General features: G+C 42.7%; 2 protein-coding genes across 5 annotated transcripts in view; one reads left to right on the forward strand and one right to left on the reverse strand.

The window, feature by feature from the left end:
- Window positions 1-4,691: 4,691 nt before the first annotated feature.
- The window catches only part of LOC6039992 (integrator complex subunit 3 homolog), a 254,482-nt gene continuing 233,922 nt past the window's right edge, over window positions 4,692-25,251 (reverse strand). For 3 of the 4 annotated variants that reach the window (XM_038251677.1, XM_038251676.1, XM_038251680.1), the window contains 2 exons: window positions 4,887-5,063; window positions 4,692-4,826 (listed from right to left, as the gene is read on the reverse strand). In XM_038251677.1, coding sequence (XP_038107605.1) covers window positions 4,764-4,826; window positions 4,887-5,063 — 240 coding nt within the window. In that variant the 3' untranslated portion in view covers window positions 4,692-4,763. Of the gene's footprint in view, window positions 4,827-4,886; window positions 5,064-25,251 lie in introns of those variants that run through there. The other variant, XM_038251679.1, reaches the window with a different exon arrangement.
- On the forward strand, window positions 11,037-11,962 carry LOC6048384 (T-complex protein 1 subunit gamma). The gene is made up of 2 exons (XM_038251681.1): window positions 11,037-11,551; window positions 11,606-11,962. The coding sequence occupies exons 1-2, from the start codon at window positions 11,243-11,245 to the stop codon at window positions 11,723-11,725; spliced, it is 429 nt and encodes a 142-aa protein (XP_038107609.1). The 5' UTR covers window positions 11,037-11,242; the 3' UTR covers window positions 11,726-11,962.

The following is a 25,251-nucleotide window of genomic DNA, read 5'->3' on the forward strand; positions in this document are numbered from 1 at the left end:
CCGTTGTTTTGGTTGAGTGGGTGGCGAATACGGTGGGGCGAAAATGGAAGCACGCTCTTGAAAAAGGCGTAGTTTGTTTTTCTCAATTTTTAATAGCAAAAACACCTTAATTAATTTCAAATTGCTCTCTATGATGAAATTATTGCTATTTTACAAAATTGATGGTATTCATGCTTTTTTGTGGAAATAGGAATTGATCGGAATTGCAAAATTTTGAATGTTGATTTTCCCGAAATGGCAGGATCGTAGGTTTCGCCCTTTTGAAATGTTGTTACTGATTTATCCAAATTCAAAACATACCATTTTTTGGGAGCACCACCTCCACCAGGAACGATTCGCGCCGAAATCCAGAAGTGGTTCGGGTTCCAAAAGAAAAGTGAAAGTGTTTGCTGTTGCAGCACGGTAAACATCACAATCCGAGTTCGAAACGATCCCGTCGGAATTAGAGAATCGTCGCCCGGCACGACGTCCGGTTCCGGTTCGGCTTTTTTTCAGCAATAATCAGCGAGTGCTGTTCGAGCAACTGTGGCAGGTGATTCAGGTCATCGTGACCGACGAAATGCGGTTCCATCGAAAGAAGGGTCCATGTGAAAGAAGGTGCTTCAGAGTTTGCCGTGCGAGTCCGTTTTGCCGCTTCTACCAGTACGTCTTCCAGAATAATCGATCGGAGATGTTGGCTGGCTTGGCCACACATACTCTCGTTTCCCATGCCGTCATGGAGTTGGGTTGTTGCTGTGCCTTGCCTCTTATGCCAAGAGATTAATTTTGTTTATTTTTATAGGCATAACATAAGTGTGGCCTCACAAGATTTCGCCATTTCTGAGACAAACTGGATCCCTAAGCAGCTTCCGGTTCACAGCTGGCTCCGTCCAGCGCAAGGTGTATCGTTGTTCCACGGCGAAAAGTTGCACTTGATCAGGAGAGCAGTTCTCTAGGATTTCGGTCATTCGATTTTTTTTTTTATTTTTTAATTCGACTGAAACTTTTTTGGTGCCTTCGGTATGCCCAAAGAAGCCATTTTGCATCATTAGTTTGTCCATATAATTTTCCATACAAATTTGGCAGCTGTCCATACAAACATTATATGTGAAAATTCAAAAATCTGTATCTTTTGAAGGAATTTTTTGATCGATTTGGTGTCTTCGGCAAAGTTGTAGGTATGGATACGGACTACACTGGAAAAAAATAATATACGGTAAAAAAAAATGGCGATTTTTTTATTTAACTTTTTAACACTAAAACTTGATTTGCAAAAAAACACTATTTTTTTTTATATATGTTTTAGAGGACATAAAATGACAACTTTTCAGAAATATCCAGGTTGTGCAAAAAATCATTGACCGAGTTATGAATTTTTTAATCAATACTGATTTTTCAAAAAAATCGAAATTTTTGTCGCAAAAATTTTTCAACTTCATTATTCGATGTAAAATCTAATTTGCAATTAAAAAGTACTTTAGTGAAATTTTGATAAAGTGCACCGTTTTCAAGTTATAGCCATTTTTATGTAACTTTTTTCAAAATAGTCGCAGTTTTTCATTTTTTTAAATTAGTGCACATGTTTGCCCACTTTTGAAAAAAATATTTTTGAAAAGCTGAGAAAATTCTCTATATTTTGCTTCTTCGGACTTTGTTGATACGACCTTTACTGCCGTTTTACGGCGATATGATGTATACGCCATTGAGGTGATTTCGCTGTAGACACGATTTTCTGTTTTTGTTCATTTTTTCAATTTAAAATGACTAAGCAGACCTCAAGCTCTGTAGAAACTGTTAAAAAGTACAATAAAAATAAGGCCCCTACAAAATTTCTTGTTTTTTCCTATTCTCTACGATTTTAAACCACAAACATAATTTGACCGAAAAAATAGCAATAAAAAATCACTACTTTTACTGCCCAATGATGTATGTATACATTGCTCGATCAAAGCTGGCTTTATTTTTTGTGCCAGCTATTTTGAAAGCTGAGCGGATCCCGTAATGCATTGTCCACGTGGATACTTAAAGGGGGGAGGGTATTAGGGAGCGTTCTTTTATTACGTAACGCAGTTCGGGGGGAAGGGGGGAGGGGATTGGAAGCCGTGTTACGCTCCATACATTTTTTTAAAATTTGTATGGATTTTTTTTTACGAGGGGGGGGGGGGTCTAAAATCCGATTTTTTGCGTTACGTAATAAAAGAACGCTCCCTTAGCGATTGTCTACGCTCTATAAACACATTTTTTGCATGAACAATTGTCCGCAAGGGAGGTGGGTGGGTCTAGAATTGTCAAAAAAGTGTCTACGTGGATGTGGATAAGGTGTCATCCATCAAGTACGTCACATTAAAATCAGCCAAAATTAACTCCCCCCTTTGTCACGATTTCCTTATGCTTTTATCACGCAACGTCACGCTTGCTTAAAACCCCCCTCTTGCCTCAGATCGTGACGTACTTTATGGATGATGCCTAATGGACGTCCCCTTAAGAATTAAATCGAAATAATGTAATAAAATATTGCCCAGTCTTGATTTGGTGCCAAAACCTCAAATCAACATTCAAACAGTATTGAGTTTGACTTCTATCAATTCTCAATGTATACATACATCATGATGAGTAAAATTGGCGTATACATCATAGTTTGTTTGCTTAATAAAATGGGCCCCAGAGCAGTTTTTTGAAAAATTCTTTCGTCAGGAGGTAGCTTTTAAGATTCTTTATCAGACTGTACAATAAAATTGAAAATGTCCAAAATGGCGTATACATCATATCGCCGTAAAACGGCAGATTTAGTTGCTGAGATATTGCAATGCAAAGGTTTAAAAACAGGAAAATTGATGTTTTCTAAGTCTCACCCAAACAACCCACCATTTTTCAATGTCGATATCTCAGCAACTAATGGTCCGATTTTCAATGTTAAAATATGAAACATTTGTGAAATTTTCCGATCTTTTCGAAAACAATACTTTCAAAATTTTCAAATCAAGACTAACATTTTAAAAGGGCGTAATATTGAATGTTTGGCCTTTTTTCGGATTCAAAATTCAACGGAGTAAACAAAAATTTCAGCTTCGGTGAATTTACATCATTTTCATCGGAAATTTAAACTTTTCGAGGTCGAATTTCTTCGGCATGTTTACGTTGCAAGGCATGTAAATTTCAGTTGATGTTGATGTAAATAAGCATCATTAATGACGTGCACTTTTGGTACATCATAAATGATGTAAATTTACCGGATTTTTTTTTTCTGTGTAAACTTACAGTATGACTTGATATCGATTGAAGAAGAACTTTAAAAACCTTTGAGAAGCTGTAACCGAATGTCAAAGTACTGGTATGCCAACATTAGGTTCTCGATGGAAATTGATACAGTTCCCCTATACCCCCGTTGGATTTAGATTTTGATTTATTTTTCATAAGCTGTACGTTTTTATCACTAGGAATTGGATGCTTTTGTTTTGGTTTGAAATCGAATCAATTTAAAACTAAACAATAAGCATTTCTTTCAATCAGTGCCAGTACAAATCGTAATGCTTTTGAAAATTACATCAGATTCTAGATTCAACGGGGTAAAACAATTTACATCTTCGGTACATTTACGTCGATTTCATCGCAAATTTACAAGTTTTGAAGTCCCTTTTGGTTCGGCTCGTTTACGATGGATGCCATGTAAATTTAAAATTAATCTTATTTAAATTAGCATCATTAATGACGTGCACTTTTGGTACATCATAAATGATGTAAATTTACCGATTTTTTTTTCTGTGTACGGTGGAGTGCAGGTGTCTGACGAAGTGTGGTAAAGACGCATGAACCATGTTCTGCACGCATTTCTTGAAGAACCGACCATCGCCACCCAGGCGAAGATCGGGAGGCTCAGGTGGGCCGGTTAGATGACGCCTAGCACTCTTCTTGTCATTTATTAACATTTGTAGTGCGCCATTGCATTAGAATGCATTGAAACATCACAAGCGCTAAAGCGGCCAGGCCTACTGTGTAAAGCCGTATCGCAGAGATGACTCGTAATTGGGTTGAGTTTGAGCACTGAGTGTTCGAACAACAACACAATTCTGAATCGACAGGGGAGGAAGAAGCGTGGGACACACCACCATACGACCCGACATTTGGTTGTATTCGTTGGGAGCACCATGCTAAGAAGGTTTGGTACTCCGGGACCCTCTGGGATGGGACATTGTATTTCCACGAATGCCCTGGACACTATTTGCCGTGGTTATAGCGCCACAACTCGCTCTCTGTAACAGTATTCCTAATTCCAGTCCACGCTCACCAAGTCGTCATGGCCTAGTGGTTAGCATGTGTTTATGTGTTCTTAACTTTCTCGTTGGGAGCAGATGGGAATCGAACCCAGAACCATTCACTTACAAAGCGAATACCGCAACCAGTCAGCCACGGCCGCTCTCTTAAAAAAAATTAACCGCTACTTTGAAAAAAAAAAAAAAACAGCATAGCAACAATTATTTGAAGGCAATAATTCATTCTGAAAAATAGGCCATCGTGAAGATTTCTGGGAAATAGCATTATGGGAAATGGGATATGCAAATTTGTTTAAAGCCGTTTGGAAGCTCCAAATCAAATTTTCATAAAACTTTGGCAAAGACGGGTATTTATACTCGAGAAAAAACTAATTATTTGATAACCGAATGGAAGAGCGATGCACTCAGCCCGGAAGCAAAATAACATCTTTCATACAAAAATATAAAATAACTATATCATTTATTACGAAGCATTAATTTTATTCAATATCGTTGCAGCCAAACTTTTTCACATTATTCAGAGTCACTGATTGCTTTCTTGCGTCTTTTACCCGTTTTTTGCTTCGACCAGTCCTCCTAAAAAACGAAAAATATGATTATCTATTTGATACAATCAGCGAAAAAAAATTTACTAACATCAGTTGAGTCGTCGCTGGCAAGGGTGTTTTCAACGCTTTTTTTACTGTTGTTCGATGCAGACAGTTCTTTTTTAGTTGCAGGTGGTTTCCGCCCACGACTACTTGTGCTTCTTCGCCCAACAGTGGAAGATGTTTCATCCTCTGCAGCTAGAGCAAACAGATCCGTGAAGTATTTCTGAAACAATGAAAACATAAACCGTGAAAACCAACCGTAAACCCGTTTTATATGCAGAGCAATGCTCCTATACACAAAAAAATATTTCCGAATGTTACATCATTTATGATGTAACACTTTTGCACGTCATTAAACATTTAAATTTAAATTCAATTTGATGTAAATTTGCAACAAATTATACGTAAAAACATGATTTTACGTGTGATTCAACCGTTTACGTCGAATCTCAAGTTTACGTCAACTGAGTTTACATGTGATTCATTTTTTCCGTGTCGAGTAAATTCACATATTTTTTTCTGTGTAGAATACCAGAAATGGTTTTTGGGGCATCTCCAGCGCAGTGACCTAATTGCGTTGCAAGGCTAATTTGGCACCCGCGTCAACCCACCGCGGTACTTGTGCGAGAGCTAATTTAGCTTCTAGTTCATCCGTGTTGATCCGAATCAAACAAAACTCGGGATCTAACGGGAGCAAATCATCTGACGGATGGTTTTTTCAAGCAAAACAATAAAATTGGGTTAATGTGAGTTTGTAAACGTCAGTAAATGTTTACATTACGAGAGATGCTTGATTTTTAGATTTCAATTCTTCGAGTTTGGAGATATTTTCCCTCCTGTGCTGCAAGTTTACGCCTGAAAAATTACTTTTGGCAATCAGGGGTGTTAGTTTGTTTGTTTATGCCGCGTTAGGCAGTGTTTGATTAATTCTTGATAACTTTTTCAAAACAACCAATGCCCCATGGGTTTCCTATGTACATTAGGGTGCCCAGAAAAAACGACCCCCTGCTCCACAAGCGGAAAACAGTTTTTTGGGTTATTTTAAGCATCTGTGTAAATTTTGAGCAAAATTGGTTGAGATTAACCCATTGATACCCGAGCCTAAAGTTGATGAAAAAAATGTTTTTCATACAAAAATGACTTTTTTAAATTGCTAATAACTTTTCAGGATCAAGTTTTACAGCTTTGGTATGTTATACAAAGTTGTAGAGCATTAAATTTTCAATGAGAATCTCACTTTTGGGAACATTTGGATGGAAGCAGCGTGCCTTGGAGACCAAACCGTAAGAAAGTTGGATTTTCCATACATTTTTTAAATTTTTCCCATACAAACTTCACCTTCGAGTATCAATGGGTAAATGTTGACCGATTTTGCTCATATTTGGCCCAGAGTCCTAAAATAGCTCAAGGAACAATATTCAGCTTGTGGAGCGAGGTTTTGAGAAAAAGTCCCATATTCTGGGCATCCTAATGTACATAGAACCTTTTTTTTATTATTATTATAGAGACTTTTCACCATTATGCATTCATCTCTTCAAGGTGGATAGTGAAAGAGGAAAGATTACAGAGTTTAAAATTACTTCAATAATTATTACCATGCCATTTTTCTAACGATTTCTGTCTATGTTTCAAATATTTAGCGGAATATTTAAAGAGTGAATTATCAAGTTCTTCGAGTTTATCTTCGTCCTCTTCTTCCAGGGATTTAGAAGTTATCTCACAACACTTTTTCTTATAATATTTTGCTTTTATGACATCTTCATCTTCTTCATCTGTTTCTTCTGCAGCCATCTCTCTACGTTTTTTTGTTAGTTCGTCTTCCGCGTCCAAATATGCTTGTAAACGCTTTCGGCGGCGGGTGTGCTTAGAAAGCACGGTCTCAAATCCATCGTTGTCTTCTTCGTCAATTTCCCTTGTTAACATTGCATTTTGTTCTGGTTTACTGTTGTTGCTTTTACTGCTGCTGCTGCTTGGCTCGGGTTCAATCGGTTGTGTACTGCTTTTTTGGTTCACCTTTTTACTCGATTCCGCACATTTTTTTTTCTTTGCTTTGAGTTTGCAAAGCGATTTTTTGCCTATAATCGTCACTGCTGCAGCAGCATTGTTTATAGTGATTGATTTCGGCGTTGGCTGTTTCAGCAACATCCGCAGGGTCCGAACTCCATTTGGGATCCCTGGGAAGAAGTTAATCCAGCGGTCGTTGGTGATGGTCAAAACTTCGCCGTATTTACTCATCACTTTGACTACGTCATCATTGCTTATGCCTAGAGGTAGGTCAAGCACACGAACTTCCGTAGCGTTGTTGTCCAGGTAAATCGGGATTTTGCAACCCTGATATACCAGAGGTTTGTCGATGATGGACGAGGCCATTGCTGAGTCGGCGAACTGCAGCACGGCTATTCTTCTTCTATTGCATAATTGCAATGCTCGCAAGTTTTCTCGGTTTACTTGAAGGTCTGCGAGAATTTTTTTACAAGCTTTGGGCTTGGTTGGTTTTGGAGTTGACAAAAATCCAGAACCACACTGTTTTTGTCTACGGTGCACATTTTAATAAGAGCGGTGACGCGCACACAAACTGCGGACTGGCGATGAGAATGCGACTTGTAAGGTCGGCGGTTACTTTGCAACTGATATAGAACCTTTTGAAAAGTAAGCGAGAATTTGTCGCATCGTCGATCTTCTGCCGGACATTTGAAAAGGTCTTTTGTATAGCGTAAAAAGCGAAATTCAAGCAAATCATTTTGAATGAACCAATGTGGATTTAAAAACAGGCAAGCTATCCTACCCATTCTAAATGTAAACCTTCGCTGACGTTAGCAGGATCGACTGTGTGTTTGCAAATCCAAATTTATCCAAGACATTGTTTTGCTTTAATTATAATTAAACGTGGGATTCAATACAGCACACAGAGTTGAAAACGTTGCATTTTTTCTAACAAAACATAATTTTGATAAACTATTGCCAAAACCAAAACCAAACCACATTCTTCAGTTAAGTGCGTTTGGTTCAGCTAAACCTACAACAATGTTTATCTCCCTTTGCGGCCAGCTATTTTTTTATCGTTTGAGTTTTATTAGAAGGTTACCTGTTGTCTCTGAATTTGCAAAACAGTTCCAACTGACAAAGTCAAAGTGAAATAAATAGCATTTTACCGAGATTAAAAATGTTGCATGAGAATATTGGTTGGCTCCAAATAAAAAAAATATTCACACAATATTTATGAAATGTTGATTTTTTACATTCATGTCAAACAGTCACTCAAATTTCAAAGCAAGATATTGAAAAGTAAATCAGAAATGACTAAAAATGATAAAGATAAGGTTTGAATTTAAGAAATTAAGAGCAGTCGATACAATTTTTTTGGATTGTATTGAACACATTCACCAGTCATTTAACAATCACACATTTTCAAAAATCTTTTACGTAACGCAAAAAATGATTTTTGGACCCCATCCCTCTCGTAACAAAATTCCATAACAAGTTTTAAAAATTTGGTATGTCTATGAACTGTCAAACGAAAAAAAACAACATGGCGAGCAAGTTTGCTCCATCGCGAAAATTTGGTTGTCTGCTTTTCCGGGTTTGTTCCGGGTTGTAGGTGGAATCGGCAGGTCAAGTAACACCCGCAGATTCTCCCCTGGTTAGTAGGGAGTTGATTTTAAAGGTAATTTATAGTTTGTTTTTTTTTTGTTTGCTGTAAACTTTTACTCTACTTTTTTCAATTTCAGGGAAAAGGTATCAGCAAAAAGGTAAAGTCCACTGCCGGTCGCGAACCTCCGGCGATTCCGTTTTCCGGTTCATAAACCTGGACGTGCGCGAGAACATGACCGCCAGGTGATTTGGTTTTTAAAGCAAAACATTACAATAGCTGATCTCAGTGTAATAATTTCTTTTTTTTCTCTCTTTTTAGCCTTTTTAGCTGATACCGTCCAGAAATGGCACGCGGGACGATCATGGCCCTGCAAATTCCATCAGAACGTCGCTGTACTGATCAGTCCCGACGGACGTTCGCCACCCTGCAAGTGCCCTTGGAAAAACGCTTTTCGGAACAAGTTCGAAGGACAGTTTCGGCACGGGTGAAATACTCGATCCTCGCACTTGTCCATAACAAGCGTTCCAACACGGATCTTCCGCTAAACATCAGAACCACTTCAATGGAAACGACGGTTGAACCGACCTCCCGGAGAGTCTCCAACATGGTTCAGCTGCAGATTTTCAACCGGAAAATGCCGTGCTGTGTGCCATCTCTTTGAACGAGGTGAATGTGAAATGTTGTTGCCAAACGCCGCGGTGTCGTGTCACGCAGGATACTTTGTTTCACCCAAGACGAAACCAGCCGCCACCCGGCATATTACTCGTCGTTACAAAGTAGCTTATGATAATGGTTCCGTGACAGCAATCATCACATCAACTGAATCCCGTGTGGTGAATATCGTGACGAGGCTGTCGCGGACATCGCGGACAAATGAGGCCACACGGCAGCAACGAGACCAGCACCAGGATCATGACGATCATCGGCAAGACTTTTCGTCGGCGGCGGCTTCTTTCATGGACCGCGGCCAGGAAGCTGCTGGAGTTGGAGCAGCAGCTGAACAGTAAGAAGGGTGAAGACGGAGGCCCGGGGTCTTCAAGGGTCAAGGACTGCAACTGCACAATCAGCATCCATCGGCAAGAACGACGTTACTCGGATACAGACTCGAAGGAAGGCTACGTCCTTGCGAGTACCCTCGGAAGGACGGATGAGATGTTGCACTATCACTCCCAAAAAAAAGACCAAGCGGAACCGGTCCACGTTCCAGGAACTTTGTCCCAACTGATATCCGGAAATGCCACTCGGGACAGCCATGATCTTGCAAATGACGAAGAAAGCAACACTGCATAAACTGGCCCGGTCATGACCCTGAAATTGTCCTCGGAACAACGCTGCCCTTGGCACGGCTGGAAAAAATGTTGCACGTTCCAGATTAGCCGGAATCGGTCCCGAATTGCCTGAGCATTTCTTATTTTCTTTACCGTTTAATTTAAACTGAGACGTGCTTAGACTGCCGGTACTCCAGAGCTGTGGATTCGAAGCCGGAGTCGGATCTTTTTAGCCTCGCAACGGTTCCTCTTGGAGATGGCCCAGCTGGTGGCAGAGGAACCCTTTTTTTCGGGAACTTAGGTAACAAAAAAAACTTCTTTACATTTCTCAATCCGAACTAACTTTTTTTTCTTTCAGGTCAAATAATTTTGAGCCACCTCCAGAAAGTGGGTTCTGGAGTTGCACCAGAATAAAAAAAAACTATCTCCATCAGCTGAACAATTATCACCTTCCGATAAGGGCTTAAATCCGTCCCCGAAGATAAATCTGCTGCAGGAATGACAACACATGGCGCTGTTCAAATCGCTGGTTTTCAACCGAAACGCGGCGGCAACGCTGACAACGCCACCGGACTGAACGGGCCAAACAGCACCAACAACAACAAGCTCCATTACCGCTGCTGTTCCGTGCGCTGATGGTACCGTTTATGTATCTGCCACCGTCGGACGGCCCGTGTTTGTGGGACCGATGAACGACGACCGAGACAATCGTGGTGTTGGAATGCGAAACAACAGTGGCGGCAGAGGCGGATACAACAGTACAGCGTCTCGGGCGATAGCGGCAGCGGTACGAAAAATCATCACTCTCATGGATCAAACTATTCGCCAACGCAGTCGGGTGGTAGATATTGTGACTCGTACGGAGGAGGCGGAAGAGTAGGCGATCGCGGACTTCACGGTTAAATGTATCCTCCAAGGTTGGCCAACCAGTAGCAGTAAGTCCAGCACGGGATCACGATGATCACCGGCGGGACTATTCGTTGGCGGCGGCTCCGTTCTTGGATCCGGAGATTGTCGTTCAGCGACCCACCATCTATCGTCTGTCAACCGTCACCACCTTCGCAACAGAATGGCCACGCCGGCGCCGGACTCTTGGACTGGACGCCGAGGTGCAACTGTACCACTTGGAGATGGTCCAGGAGCAGTGGGTGGCAGCGGAATCTGTGCTGCGGGAGCTTGGGTAAAACAGTTATACTTTACATTTCTCGACCCAAACTAACTTTTCCTCTTCCAGGTTCTGAAGATGGATATGCCCAAAGCGGCACCGGCCATCCGGCGCAAAGCACCGTCTACGACACAAACTGAGGAGGTGGTCAAATCTTGTATAGGAACCAAGTTCATCGACCGTTGGTTGCGCTGGATGCGGTGGAGACGGTCATGATGCCGAGATTGGTCGCACCAAGATCGACGAGTGGACCGACTTTAGCAAGCTGCTGATGGAGGAACGTGTGGCCAAGATGTGTATCGTTTTGATTGCCCTCAAGCCGGGCGTCGTTTTCACCGAGAAAGGCGTCTCCGATCTGGCCCACCACTTCCTGTTGAATGCCGGAATCTAGGCGATTCGCCAGCTTCATAAAACCAAAGACACCGGGTATTAGCACGCCAACCATCGTTAACCAAACGGAGGAACTCACCAAGAAGGAAGGGAACGGTACCGGTCTGTTCGAGATCAAAAAGGTGGACGACGAATACTTCTGCTTCGCCACGGAACGTACTAACCCCAAAGCCTGGACCATCTCTTCCATGGTGCCTTCAAGGACAAGTCTGCCGAAACTGGCCAATCGAGCAGCAAAAAAGCGAATAGTGACCCATCCCGGCGAGGCGAGGGAACCTGTAGACAGCTTTTGTGTGGTGAGTTAACATCTCTTTATCTAAAACATAAATAAACTTGGTTATTCTCCACAGCGCATCAACACCGCCCGGCTTCCTGGCATCCCCCGGCTGGGATCTCCCCTAGCAGTCCAGCAGGTAGCACGGCGGAACCCCCGGCAGCCAAAGGACGGAAAACAAGCCAACCATCCTTGATCCGGTCTCTAACAGTCATGCCGTCACAGCCACAGTTTACGTCCTGTCCAAAATCACTCAGATTGGAACCGGCGGAAAAGAGGGCCAACCCCTCTGAGCAACCAGACACTCCGGAACATCAAGCACGACTACCGAGAGGAACCAGCTAGCCTCCAGAGTTTGCAAAGAACCATGGCACAAAGTCACTGCAGTTTAAGGTCCACCAAATCAATGTAAATTGGAGAAAAACGAAAAAAATTAATGAAAACATAAACAACAGCAACAAACTTTCAATCCGAACAAATAAAACAGATGACAGATGTGAGAAAAAGAAGAAGAAGAACCTAAAAAGAGAGGTTGATGCGCGTCCGATTTTCCACCTTTACGTCGTTCTTACATCGGCCCCGCATGTAGGCCTCTCGCGATGTTCGAACAACCTTGACAGGTTGACGTTTCGGGTGCAAAATACCTTGATTCGGGTCTGATGCGTGTCTCAAAATCAGACCCGCATCGGCCCCTGTAGGACTGATCGTCGCTCTGACGATCAGACCCGATCGGCCCCGTATTTCTTACTGGGGAGTGGAGGTAAATAATTGAATAATTATTGTGATGAGAACGTCTTGAAGGAGTTAAAGCTGGTAAAAAACCGCTAAATAACCGAATCTGTTCCAGAACGAAACAAATGCGAAGGGAAGGCGGATTCAGAGCGTCTGTTCACCGATTCGTCAAGAAGTTCGCTACCATCTAAACTAAGCGCACGTTCAAGTTCGTCAGCAGGTGCCCCACCGGATGGGCGGCCAGAGTGCCGCGCGCCGTTTGCATGTTGTCCAACACGACCCCCATCGCCGAGGCCACGTTTCCCAGCAAAATCCTGATCTGTAACCGACCGTTTTCGATACGGTTACCACCGGAACATACCGCCAGCTTTAACACCCAGGGTTGCTGAGATTAACAACCAGATGGTCACCAGATGCGATTAGAACTACAATCAAGACCAAGCGCATGATCAATTAATCGTATTGTAAATACAAATATGGATGTAAAATAAATTTATTATCAATCAAATTTAAAATCTGACATTTACTTTATAGGGAGCCAAAATAACCAAGAGTGTAATATTACACGTTTTATGGTGTACATGCAAAGTGTAATTTTAAGTGCTTTTTCTTACAAAGGTGATGTGCATGCTTTTGCATGCGATTTTACCATCCGATTTTTTGCTGTGCAGCCGAACAAGTAGTTCAGCAACCACTGGTTGCCAGGTGTAAATTTCTAACCTAATTTGACAACGACCGATGTGGAACCGGGTGACTAAACTAAAATAGAAGCGTTACGGGTTAATAGAACAGCAACAATTTCCGCAACGCACCGGTAACGATGCTCTTAGTAGCATATCATTTTGTTATAGTCCACCTCGCTGTCGCAAACTCATCACTGAACCTCATCACTTGACCGCTGCCGTTCTACCATCATCGTCTCGAAACCATCCTGCTGCTGTTACTGCTGACCCGGGACGCACGTTATACAGAATTAGGGATGACCCCCGATCCACCGGCACAGTCGCGCCATCGCTCTGCGGTGTTCCTGCCAATTGTACCTGCCATCCAAGCCGTCCCGGCCCTGTGTCCGGTCGCGGAAACGGGGTCATCCAAACTGAGAACTCAGAGAAGTACACGTCTCGTTTTGATTTACTTGCTCGCCCTGATGTCCTCCCAAGTTTCAGTCAACGATCTACAATACCTACAACGGGTCACTCTAGCGGCTGCAGCGGAAATCAGGCTGACCCGGGAAGCTCGTTCAAAAGCGACATGGATGGCTCCCAATCCACCGAAACAGTCGCGCCACCGCTCTGCTGTAATCAACAACACTGTTCCTGCCATCCAAGTCGTCCCGGCCCTGTGTTCGGTACCGGAAACGGAGCCATCCACACTGGGAACTCTGGCAAGTACCTGTACCTTCCTGATGACATTGCTCGCCCTGATGTACTCCCGAATTTCAGTCCACGCCATGCAACAACAACAACAGCGATTCGCGACAATGATGCTGAACATGCTGATCCGGGACGCTCGACTTATCGCGCTATGGATGACTCCCGATCCACCGACACAGTCGTGCCACCGCTCTGCTGCAATCAACAACACTGTTCCTGCCATCCAAGTCGTCCCGGCCCAGTGTTCGGCACCGGAAACGGAGTCATCCAGAATCTGTTCTCTGGCGAGTATTCACGTTCAGCTGATATTGATGCTTGCCCTGATGTGTCTCTCAGTTTCAGTCAACAACTCTCCATGACTTCGCAACACGGGTGCTCGAGCGACCCACCGGAAGTTCATCCGCCAGTACAACTAATTCCGCCGAAGCTTAAAGCCGCTCTCTGTATATTATAGCACGTGCGAGGCCTCAAAAGCAAAATCGATGAATTCTTTCTTGCCTGCAGCGAATTGGAGTTTGATATAATAATCCTAATTGAGACTTGGCTGGTCACTTTTATGCAACTGTTCGGGGACGAATATCATGTTTACGCTGTAAATCGTGGCAAGAAGAACAGTGTAAGAATCGTTGGAGGTGGTGTATTGATTGCTGTCGGGCGGCTACTAAATTTTTTTTTTAAATTAAATATGTCTTTATTGAACTTTCTTATAATAATTACATTTCATTTACATTCTAAGTGGTATGGCTACATGCTCTTCATCTTTGTTATATTTTTCGTTTTCTTATTAACTGTTCACATTCATTTATTTACTTCAAATTGTTTTACATTTTTGCATTGAATCGAATACATTTGGGTAAAAAGAAAAAAATCACTTTAACAACTAATCCTAACTTAAAACTAAAAAAGTAAATTCATTGAAATATTCAAAATCATTAGAACGAGTAAACTACGAACTGTATTTTAAGATAAATCCTCCAAGCGTTCTTACTTGTTCCGCACGAGTTTTGCAACCACGCAGTGTTGTTGTCATCTCGATGAAAATGTTCAAAAGTTCTTGTGGTGAAAACAGGTCACTACTGCCTTCATCCGTTGATGCTGGTTGGTTTTCCTTCGGTTGCTGACTGAAACCAGGAGGTGTTGTATTCTCTGCAACTTTTTGCCGCTGATTCAACGGCAATGGCTGCAGATTTGGAACCACTCGAACAGATCCCGCTCCAGGTGACGCCAAAGCAGGAAAATCCACGTCCGTGTATGCTGGTGGTGTTTTGCGACGATTTGGTTGGTGCCTCGTCGTCGCTTGCTGCCGAATTTTTACAAACTCAGCTCGTTTTGGGCAGCTTCGATTCTTGGTCGAATGGTCGCCGCCGCAATTGAAGCATTTCGCTTCAATGTTCTCGTTGATTGTTTCGCAAGCTTGAGTTTTGTGCTCACCTCCGCAGGTTGCACAACGACTCTTGATGAAACAGTTCCTTCCACCATGCCCAAACTGCAAGCAGTTCGAACATTGTGTCACGTCACGGTGCACTGGGCGATAACGTTCCCAAGTCACGATGATGTTGAAAATTGCCCGAACTGCTTTCAGCTCAAACGGCGTTGTCGATCCTTTCTCGAGATGAACCAGGTACAGTTGATCACGATACTTGATGTCCTTGTTGTGTCTCGTCATCTTGAAGATTTCGATCACGTTCAACTTCAGAGTTTTGAGCTCTTCTTTCAGCACATTCACATCCATGTCGTACAGGCCTCGGAGGACCTGTTTCATGGGGCGTTTACCTGAATCGTCATGGCTGTAGTATTCAATCTTGGTGTTGTTCAGAAAATCCCGAACGTAGTTGTAATCCTTTCTGGTAGGTAGCAGAATTTTGAGTCCATCAGCACACAAGCGAATGGAAGCTCGTAAAGCGCCAGATTTGATAAATCCGGTTAGCCACTTTCGCACCGAATCCGATGACGATGTTTTCACAAAAATGGGTGGCAACTTTTCCCGTCGTTCAAATTCTTCCTTCTCGCTCACGTCCACAGGGAGGGTAGCGAACTGGTTTCCAGACAGTTTTTGAGCGTCCTTGCTCAAACTGCCTGGCTTTGCAGGTAGCGCTTCGGCATTCTTTAGCTTCTTCAAATCTGCCGATCCTGCTGGTGAGGACCGCCTCTTTTTCTTGCCGTGAGGCATTTTTGCACTTTTTAAGCACTTTTTTGGTTTGTGAGGGACGCACGTCTGACTCGCTTCTCTGCTGATCGCAGACTGACGGGCGGCTACTCGATTCTTCTGTATGCAAAGAAGGAATGGCTGACATCCTCGAGCAAGTTTTTGTCACGGTACGTTTGGCACATATCAACCTTCACATTTGTGCTTTCTACCTGCCGTACGAGAAACGATTGGAGCATAATCTGCTGGAAAAGCACATAAATTCTGTGACAACAGTTTGTGAACTTGCTCGATCAGAAGACATCATCATTGCAACCGGAGACTACAACCAGGCCCGTGATACTGACGTAGTTTGCTGAAGCCGCCACCAAATGTTTGGTGGCGCTGTTTCGGGAATAACATTTCAGAGGGTCACAAATCAAAATATAATAAGTCTTATTTAATTTTTTTGGAAAATAATCCTGTAGCTGCTCAGAATGATTCTTTTCATTAAAATAAACAAAAAATGCCGCCAACAACAATATATGTTTAGCATCAGGTCTCAGGCAAAGCTTCCCAGCAGGTGTCTTTTTTAAATCCTCTGAAATGTCTTTCGCAAATTCTTATTTGGCCAATGAACTTACAGACATCATAATGTTAATTTAAATCTACAATTTGAGGCGGTTAAACCAATATGTGAGCTCAACCATGTTGTTGAGAAACCTTAAGAGCGAGTCCACGAACAGGGCAAAGCCCATTGTTAGGGACGTTGTGGAGGAGCCTGAAATTCAGGGGTTGTTTGAACTTATATAACTAACATCTGGGCTAAATATGAGCACTATGAAGCATCCCAATTGTTCAAATCTAACGGAAGTTATAAGCATTTCAGTTAAAAAAATTGCTATTTTCGACATTTCGACCTGGAGCTCATTGTAAGAACTAAAAAGTTGATTTTCATCCATTTATGCCTATTTTAGCATTAGCATTAGCATTAGCATTTTAGGACGCCCTATCCACGGATGGCTCCACAACGCTTATCCCTCTGTTTGGTATGGTTGTGTTAGACCCTCATCCGGAACAATAATCCAACACGGGAGATACCATGTCTTCATCTTTTGATGAGTGTGTAATACAGCCCAGGGCATAAGGGGGTCCTCGCCGGGTCCATGCTATCCTTCGGGACGCGGAAGGAATGTTAGTAAACACCTATCTAAAGTGCGCAAGGATCCCTGCGTCACCTTAGTGGTATAGATGTTTGTAGGGAGGTTTTGGACTCAATGTTAGTAGAATAAGGTAAACCCAAGGATACACCTCGAGAGGTATTGCGGGTCAGTTTGAAAAGAGTTTAATTTTTTGTATTTTGGCAAGACTTGCATCAATGTTACATTATTTTGATTAAACTTGTACAGCCGGCTGTAAAGTGCAAAAATAGAATTTATCCTGTGTTCATTTAAAGTATTTTTGACGTTGTTAAAATCAATTCAATAATTTATCTGTTGAAAATTTGTATGCTGAAATATCAACATTTTAATGTGCGATTTGTTTTAGGATTGATTTTGCAAATTTGAATGATTTAAGTTTTGAAGAATTATTTCGCGCCCGAACTCGAAGACATTTTTAATTTGTCGTTTTTTGGATGTTGCGGTAAGATAAACATTTTTTGAGATAATAGAAAGAAGAATTAAAGAAATAAACACGAAACAAAATCTATCGAAAGTTTCTAATGAATCAATGTTAAAACTAGAGCATTCTAGAAATTCAAAAAGATGTGCAGAAAAAAAGCCCTAACAATTTGAACATGCAGCATTTTAAAAAAGTTCCGAGTTGGAACAAACTCACCGGTAATTTGCAGCGTCCATTATCGATCTCAAGATTAAGTTAATTTAAGTACAGTACAATAATGGAAAGTCGTCACCAAGATTTCACCAGCCCTTCAGCTTCTCAATAATTGTTCGACTTTTTCGTGTTCGAACAGCGACGCCAAACCCCTACTCCAGTGCACTCGACGTTTTCTTTACATGTTCTGTTGTTCAGTGACCTATATTTATCTCCCTCACTCTATTCCGAACCACATTTCTAAACTGGCAGCACTGATCACATCTTGCACTCACATATACACAAACCCTTCGCCATATATACACAAACCCTTCGCCACACAAACCCTTCGCAAGGCAGTTGTTGAGCAGCTTGCGGCCTTGAAAATTTTCAAGCTGTCCTCTCGCACATCACTCTCTCCTTCCCTCACACACAGGTGAATTCGTCGTCTCACCGTCTCACGCTTAGCCCTCGCTCTCTCTTTCTCTTTTTACACCACTTTTCACCACACATATTTTCTCTCTCTCTTCCTCGCAAGACTGCAGAGTAAAGGCATCGTTGTCTTTCCCGCTCTTCCCTGATGCCCTCTCTTGCATTTCGTCGAGCTGTTTTTTCGCGGTCTCATCGCCAGATTAGATTTTTTCAGCATTTCACGAAAATTACAGCAATTGCATTCGGATTTGAAACCCACTGGAACATTCTTCACGGCTCAGTCGGTTTATTTAATATGTAACATTAACATCTACACGAGACGGCAACCGAAAACTTGGTCAGCCGCCATGACACTACCGAGGCAAGCCCTTCCGCGATACCACGAACAAAACCTCGTCAAAAACCTTATAAAAACAAACAAAATGCTGAACCTCCACAATCCCTATTTAATTCACGATGAAACCGACCGATCGTCACTAAATTTGTAGTTTTTACACCTAAAATACACGACAAAAATTACGAAAATCACGGAGCGCGACGGAACAACACCCGAACTCGCTGGCAGTGTTGCCATTTTTTTCATTTTCATCCATTTATGCCTACTCTTTAAAAATTAAAGTAAAAAAATAAGAATCTGCTTTTGTCGGTTGACATTTCGTATTGATTGATATGAACCTAGTTTCCAATAAATGTGAATCGGTGATTTCTTTAAATTTTATTTTTATAAAGAGTATGAATGGATAAATATAAACATTTTAATACATGTTATTCAGAAATTGGCTCAGGAACTCGAATTTGATAAATCCATCTCCAATAAATGGGATATCCGAGCAAAAGTTTCCACCTGAAACAATTCATCGTAACATTAAGTTTAAAGCTAGATAATACTCAAATCATCATGCATTGAAAGCCCAATCATGGTTTTTGCTACCATATTGTGGAGTTGAATTGAGGCACACACCGATGTATTTTGCTAAAAACAAACCGTACAAACTTGATTTGAATAAATTACGTTGTCAATTTTACGATGTTCAGTAGTGCATAGTAATTTTAACCCTCCAATAAAAAAAAGGTGAACATGATTTAGTATTCACTACCATACAGTTTCGAGGAAGCATGGTACATTTTACCACATTTGCGTTTACAAGAAAGCATGTTCTTGAGTCAAATAAACCAACTTCTATGGTACCCCGTGGTTTGAATGTGTTGGTAAATTTTCGACAAGAAAGCCTTCTATGAACAGCTGTTTTTAGACATAAAAGTTCAAATTTAGAAACTAATTTTGTTGTTTTGTGTCTATTCTAACTGAAACCAATACAAAATATTCAAATATTGTGCAAAAACATTGCTAAAATCACTTCTCAATTCACCCCATGTGTCTCGATTTGCCCCGGATAATGGTACACATTTAATTTCATTTTAACTAACGAAACAAAAATAAAGAAAAAACATATTTTCGTCCTTTCGATTTTGCGCCCTTTTCGTCATGTTACTCCCCATAATTTTGACACTAGACACCAAAACTTTGGTACTTTTTAGGCTTCAGTGACATTGTATGCAGATGACAGCCGAAGCATCCCCGTGACTACAACCAAAGTTATCTAGTTTGGCGTGATGATGGCAGAGGCTACGCGACGGCTGATTTAGCTGAAACTCATGCTCGTTTACGTACTGAGCTTGCTTCACATGAAACACTTTTGGACGGTATGGCCATTTGTAACCTACGCCAGATCCAGACTTATTTTCATATCAGATGATGAATCGCTACCAACTGTCCATTTTGTTGAAGATCCACTCGTTCCTCTGGACTCCCACCACCCCGCTGTTTGGTTTCAAAATGGAGGCTATGCAGCGCGTTGCATTTCAAGACGATTTTGACCCAAATTCTCTCAACTACCGGAGAACAGACTTCGCAACGATGTGCACCAACCTGGCTGCCGTGGACTGCAGTCGACTGGTCGCCCGTTCTTACCTGCACGAATGTTAATAATGCTGTCACACAGTTTGATATTATCGTTCGCTTACATCTACAACGTCTGACGCCACGACGTCGTCCACCACGTAAACCACCTTGGTCGGACGCTCACCTTAAATGGTTAAAGAAGATTCAGTCGGCAGCTTTACGTCAGTACTCTCATGACCACTGTACCATTTGTCGGCGGAGGTACAAAAAGGCATGTTCTACTTACAAGCGTTACAACAAACTCCGGTACAGGCAGTACGTCCACAAAACACAATGCGATCTCAAGCGAAACCCGAAGAAATTCTGGTCATTTGTAAAAAACTAAATACAAAAAGAACGGTCTGCCCTCGTCGATGGTGTACGGAAGTCGTGTAGCGTCAAATTCAGAAGAAAAATGTACCCTGTTCGCTGAGCACTTCGCGTCTGTTTTTAATAAGCCAGATGTCCAGAACGACATTGATCCTGCTTGTCTCGACGCTGTTCCGTCCAATCTCGTAAGCGTGGACACGTTTGACGTCACCGGAAGTATGCTGCGCAAGGCGACTGCAAAGCTGAAGTCATCATTCGTTCACCCAAAGGAAAAATATATCTCAAAATCTGCAACAGTGGATATGCTGCAGAAAATGTCACATTTTATAACATTTTTTGCAGCAAACCCCTAGATCATTTTTGCGCGCGTGTAAACATTTCAACGATCTGCAGTTCTCACCAACATATATAATGCTGACACGTCCCCGAGCAACACTCCAAAGAGAAGCATATGTTGGTGCTCTTTCACTCACTTTTCATCAAGCGTCCATGGCGCGGTGGTAGCGTGTCGGATCAATAACCAAGAAGTTGGTGGTTCAATCCTCGTTCTGACAAGGGTTTTTTTTTGTGAAATACAACCAAAAAGCCGTCGGTAATGCCGATAAAATATCATACTCCTATATCGCAAAAAAATGCATGAGGACAGATTTCATGCAGATTCTGATATACTTTCATGCCGCCATTGCGGAAGTATGCTGGAGGTGCCTTTGCTCAAAATATTCAACATGTCTATGTTTAATCAAATGAGAACTTGAGAATCTTAAAATAACCGTTACTTTCAATTTCGCAGTTACAGATTTGGCGAAATTTTACACTTTGATCAAAAAATGTCTTCAAAAGATACAGATTTTTTAATTTCCACATATCATTTTTGTATGGACAGCTGCCAAATTTGTATGGAAAATTATTTGAACGAACTAATGATGCAAAAAGGCTTCTTTGGGCATCACGAAGGCACCGAAAAAGTTTCAGCCGGATTAAAAAATACAAAAAATAAAATTAAAGAAAAAACTAACTTAATCCACCTATGTGGCCTTCCTCACTCTTTTCCAACAATGGGTGATATGTAATATGATGGGTTTGGACACAAATTTGGTCTAATTTCGTCAAGTTCCGGAATACAAAAAACACACATATCACTCAAGGGCTCATAAGTGGCATCATAAGTGGCCATAGCTTGATACAGGGTTGCCAGATCTTCAATGTTATGGACTCGTAGGAAAGGTCTTTCGATTATCTAACCAACGATGGATTGGATGATGGATCCGGACATTGTTTACATACATTTAAGTAAGATCCGGCTACAAAAATGACATAAATATCACTTAAGTGGTTATAACTCGAGACGGGGTTGCCAGATTACCAATGTTGTAGACTCGTTAGACAGGATTTTCGATTACCTAACCATCGGTGGGTCGGATGATGGATCCGGACATTATTTACGTACATTTAATTGAGATCCGGGTTCAAAAATGTATATAAATATCACTTATGTGATCATAACTCGAGACAGGTTTGCCAGATCTTCAATGTTTTAGATTCGTTGGAAAGGTCTTTCGATTACCTAACCAACGATGGGTCGGATGATGGATTCGGATATTGTTTGCATACATTTAAGTGAGATCCGGCTACAAAAAAGTACATAAATATCACTTAAGTGGTTATAACTCGAGACAGGGTTGCCAGATTACCAATGTTGTGAACTCGTTAGACAGGATTTTCGATTACCTAACCATCGGTGGGTCGGATGATGGATCCGGACATTGTTTACGTACATTTAATTGAGATCCGGGTTCAAAAATGTATATAAATATCACTTATGTGATCATAACTCGAGACAGGGTTGCCAGATCTTCAATGTTTTTGACTCGTTGGAAAGGTCTTTCGATTACCTTACCAACGATGGGTCGGATGATGGATCCGGAAATTGTTTACATACATTTAAGTGAGATCCGGCTACAAAAATGTACATAAATATCACTTAAGTGGTTGTAACTCGAGACAGGGTTGTCAGATTACCAATGTTTTGGACTCGTCAATTACCTAACTAACGAAGTATAACATGATGATGTTTGGTTCAGTTTACTGCCATTTATTCAACTTCTGAAAATATGCTAAATCTAATCGAACACAAGCGCAGCCAGTCCGAAGAAAGCATCCGGGAAGAACTTATGGTTAGATTACGCCTCAAGTTCTTTCTTGTCATTATTAATGATTGCAGTACTTTCGAGAACCCCCGAAGTGTATTACACCCATTAAAGCGGCCCGGCCTACTGCGTTGCATTAACCGCATGAGACAGATTCTATGAACGGATCCCACATTTCATAGAACCATCAGGGGAAGAAGAAGAAGTGGGGACATACCGTACCAACCACTTCGAGTTATTTATAGAATATGGTGTGTGGTGTGTGTAGGGGAATCGTTGGGAGAGGGCTTGTTGTATTATTTAGTAAATGACCTTGTGACATTATTTCACCACTACGGATTAATTCACTCTAGGGATGTCAACCCCTCGGTGGCCCAGTGGCTAGAGCATCTGATTACCAATCCTAAGGTGTGAGTTCAAATCCCACCTGATTCCATGCGTTTTTTGTTCATATTTAAAGTTCAATTATAGTCGAATAATTTTTCAAGAAGACCGGTCGGGAATCGAACCCGGAACCTTCCGCTTATGAGGCGGGAGCCGTAGCTATTAAGCCACGGGCCGGTCTAACTTCTGAAAATATGCTAAAACACATTTTTATACATAACTTTTGAACTACTAATCGTAACTTCAAACAATTCAATAGCACCGTATGGGACCCTAAACCAAGTCGAATGCGACTGGTTTGGTCAAAATCGGTTCAGCCAGTGTTGAGCAAACTGAGTGACATTATTGGTCACATACACACACTCACACACACAGAAACATACCCATACACACACACACACACACACACACACACACACACACACACACACACACACACACACACACACACACACACACACACACACACACACACACACACACACACACACACACACACACACACACACACACACACACACACACACACACACACACACACACACACACACACACACACACACACACACACACACACACACACACACACACACACACACACACACACACACACACACACACACACACACACACACACACACACACACACACACACACACACACACACACACACACACACACACACACACACACACACACACACACACACACACACACACACACACACACACACACACACACACACACACACACACACACACACACACACACACACACACACACACACACACACACACACACACACACACACACACACACACACACACACACACACACACACACACACACACACACACACACACACACACACACACACACACACACACACACACACACACACACACACACACACACACACACACACACACACACACACACACACACACACACACACACACACACACACACACACACACACACACACACACACACACACACACACACACACACACACACACACACACACACACACACACACACACACACACACACACACACACACACACACACACACACACACACACACACACACACACACACACACACACACACCCGTGAACCGTGGGGACAGGTGAGGGTCCCTGAGGAGCTTAGCTGCCAGCTACCGGGCGGGTTGCAGTTGGCGGATAGCTGTCGGCGATTGCATACATTCATTGCATCGCCCCCGGACCAGCAGCGGGAGGATGTCTAGGACGTGGCGGACTTGAACAAGGGCTCTGTTTAATTTCTTCGAAAAAAACCACATGGGTCCGTAAACACCTCTGTCAAGCGATCGAACGCCGCTATAAGTGTTTTAGCCCAAAACCTCACCAAACCCCGAATCCAAGATGTGACGCGACCCGTGTCGAGGGATGCATGGCTGGGGGGGTTCAACAAATTCCCAGTCGATAACGGAGCCTGTGGGGCACAGGGGCGCACCCCACACGTAATTTGCCCTTACTGCGGCACGGCAGGGCACTGGCGCAGCGGACCGTATTTCCCTAGCGACTCGTGGGATTCAAAATGAAGACAAGTGAAACAAACCAACAAAAGGGTCCCGATGCGCCCCAAGCATCGGAAAACACGGAGGTAGAAGAGGACGCAAACGTCGAAATGGCAGGAGGCGAGTCAAACGGCGGCGACACAGCAGGTGGAGTGGCGAGCGCGTTCCGTGGAAGCGGGAAGGTGTTGAGATCCCCAGTGTTGAACCAGGCGGCTGCTTCGAGTCAGCAGATAGGAGTAATTGGAGAGGAGACTCCCAAGTCATCCTTGTTGAACTTCACCGGCAGTACCCCTCAGGACGGAGTCCTGCTCGGAAGGACCGCGTTGCAGGAGGTCAGAAGGAGGGTCAACGAACTCTTTGATTTCATCAAGGACAAAAACAACGTCCACACCAGAATCAAGCAGATGGTGAATGGAGTCAAGGCAGCCATGAATGCCGCAGAGCGCGAAAATAGCTCGCTGGTGGTGACGCGGAATTCACTGAAGCTCAGAGCTGAAAGAGCAGAAGAAACGCTGAACGCAAAACTGGAGGAGGAAGCGCTACGGGAAAAAGAACCGAAAACGCCGCCCGGCCCAAGCACAAAAAGGGACAGGGAAACGCCTGGAGAGGAGGAGGACGCAAAGAAGCAGAAGCAGGGGAATGGAGACAGTCCGGACCCAGCGAAGGAGCCAGAACCAGACCCAGGGAAGGAGGAGGAATGGGAGAAGGTCAAGAAAAAGAAGCGGAAGAAAAAAGGGAAGCAGAACGAGGACACCCAAAACCCAAGTTTCGCAGGGAGCGTAACAAAGGCGAGGCTTTGGTGGTCGAGGTGAAGGAAGGTGTTTCGTACGCAGACCTCCTCCGGAAAGTACGAACCGATCCGGAACTCAAGGAGCTTGGCGAGAACGTGGTTAAAACAA

The sequence above is a fragment of the Culex quinquefasciatus genome, chromosome 2 (assembly GCF_015732765.1).
Source record: "Culex quinquefasciatus strain JHB chromosome 2, VPISU_Cqui_1.0_pri_paternal, whole genome shotgun sequence".
NCBI lineage: Eukaryota > Metazoa > Arthropoda > Insecta > Diptera > Culicidae > Culex > Culex quinquefasciatus.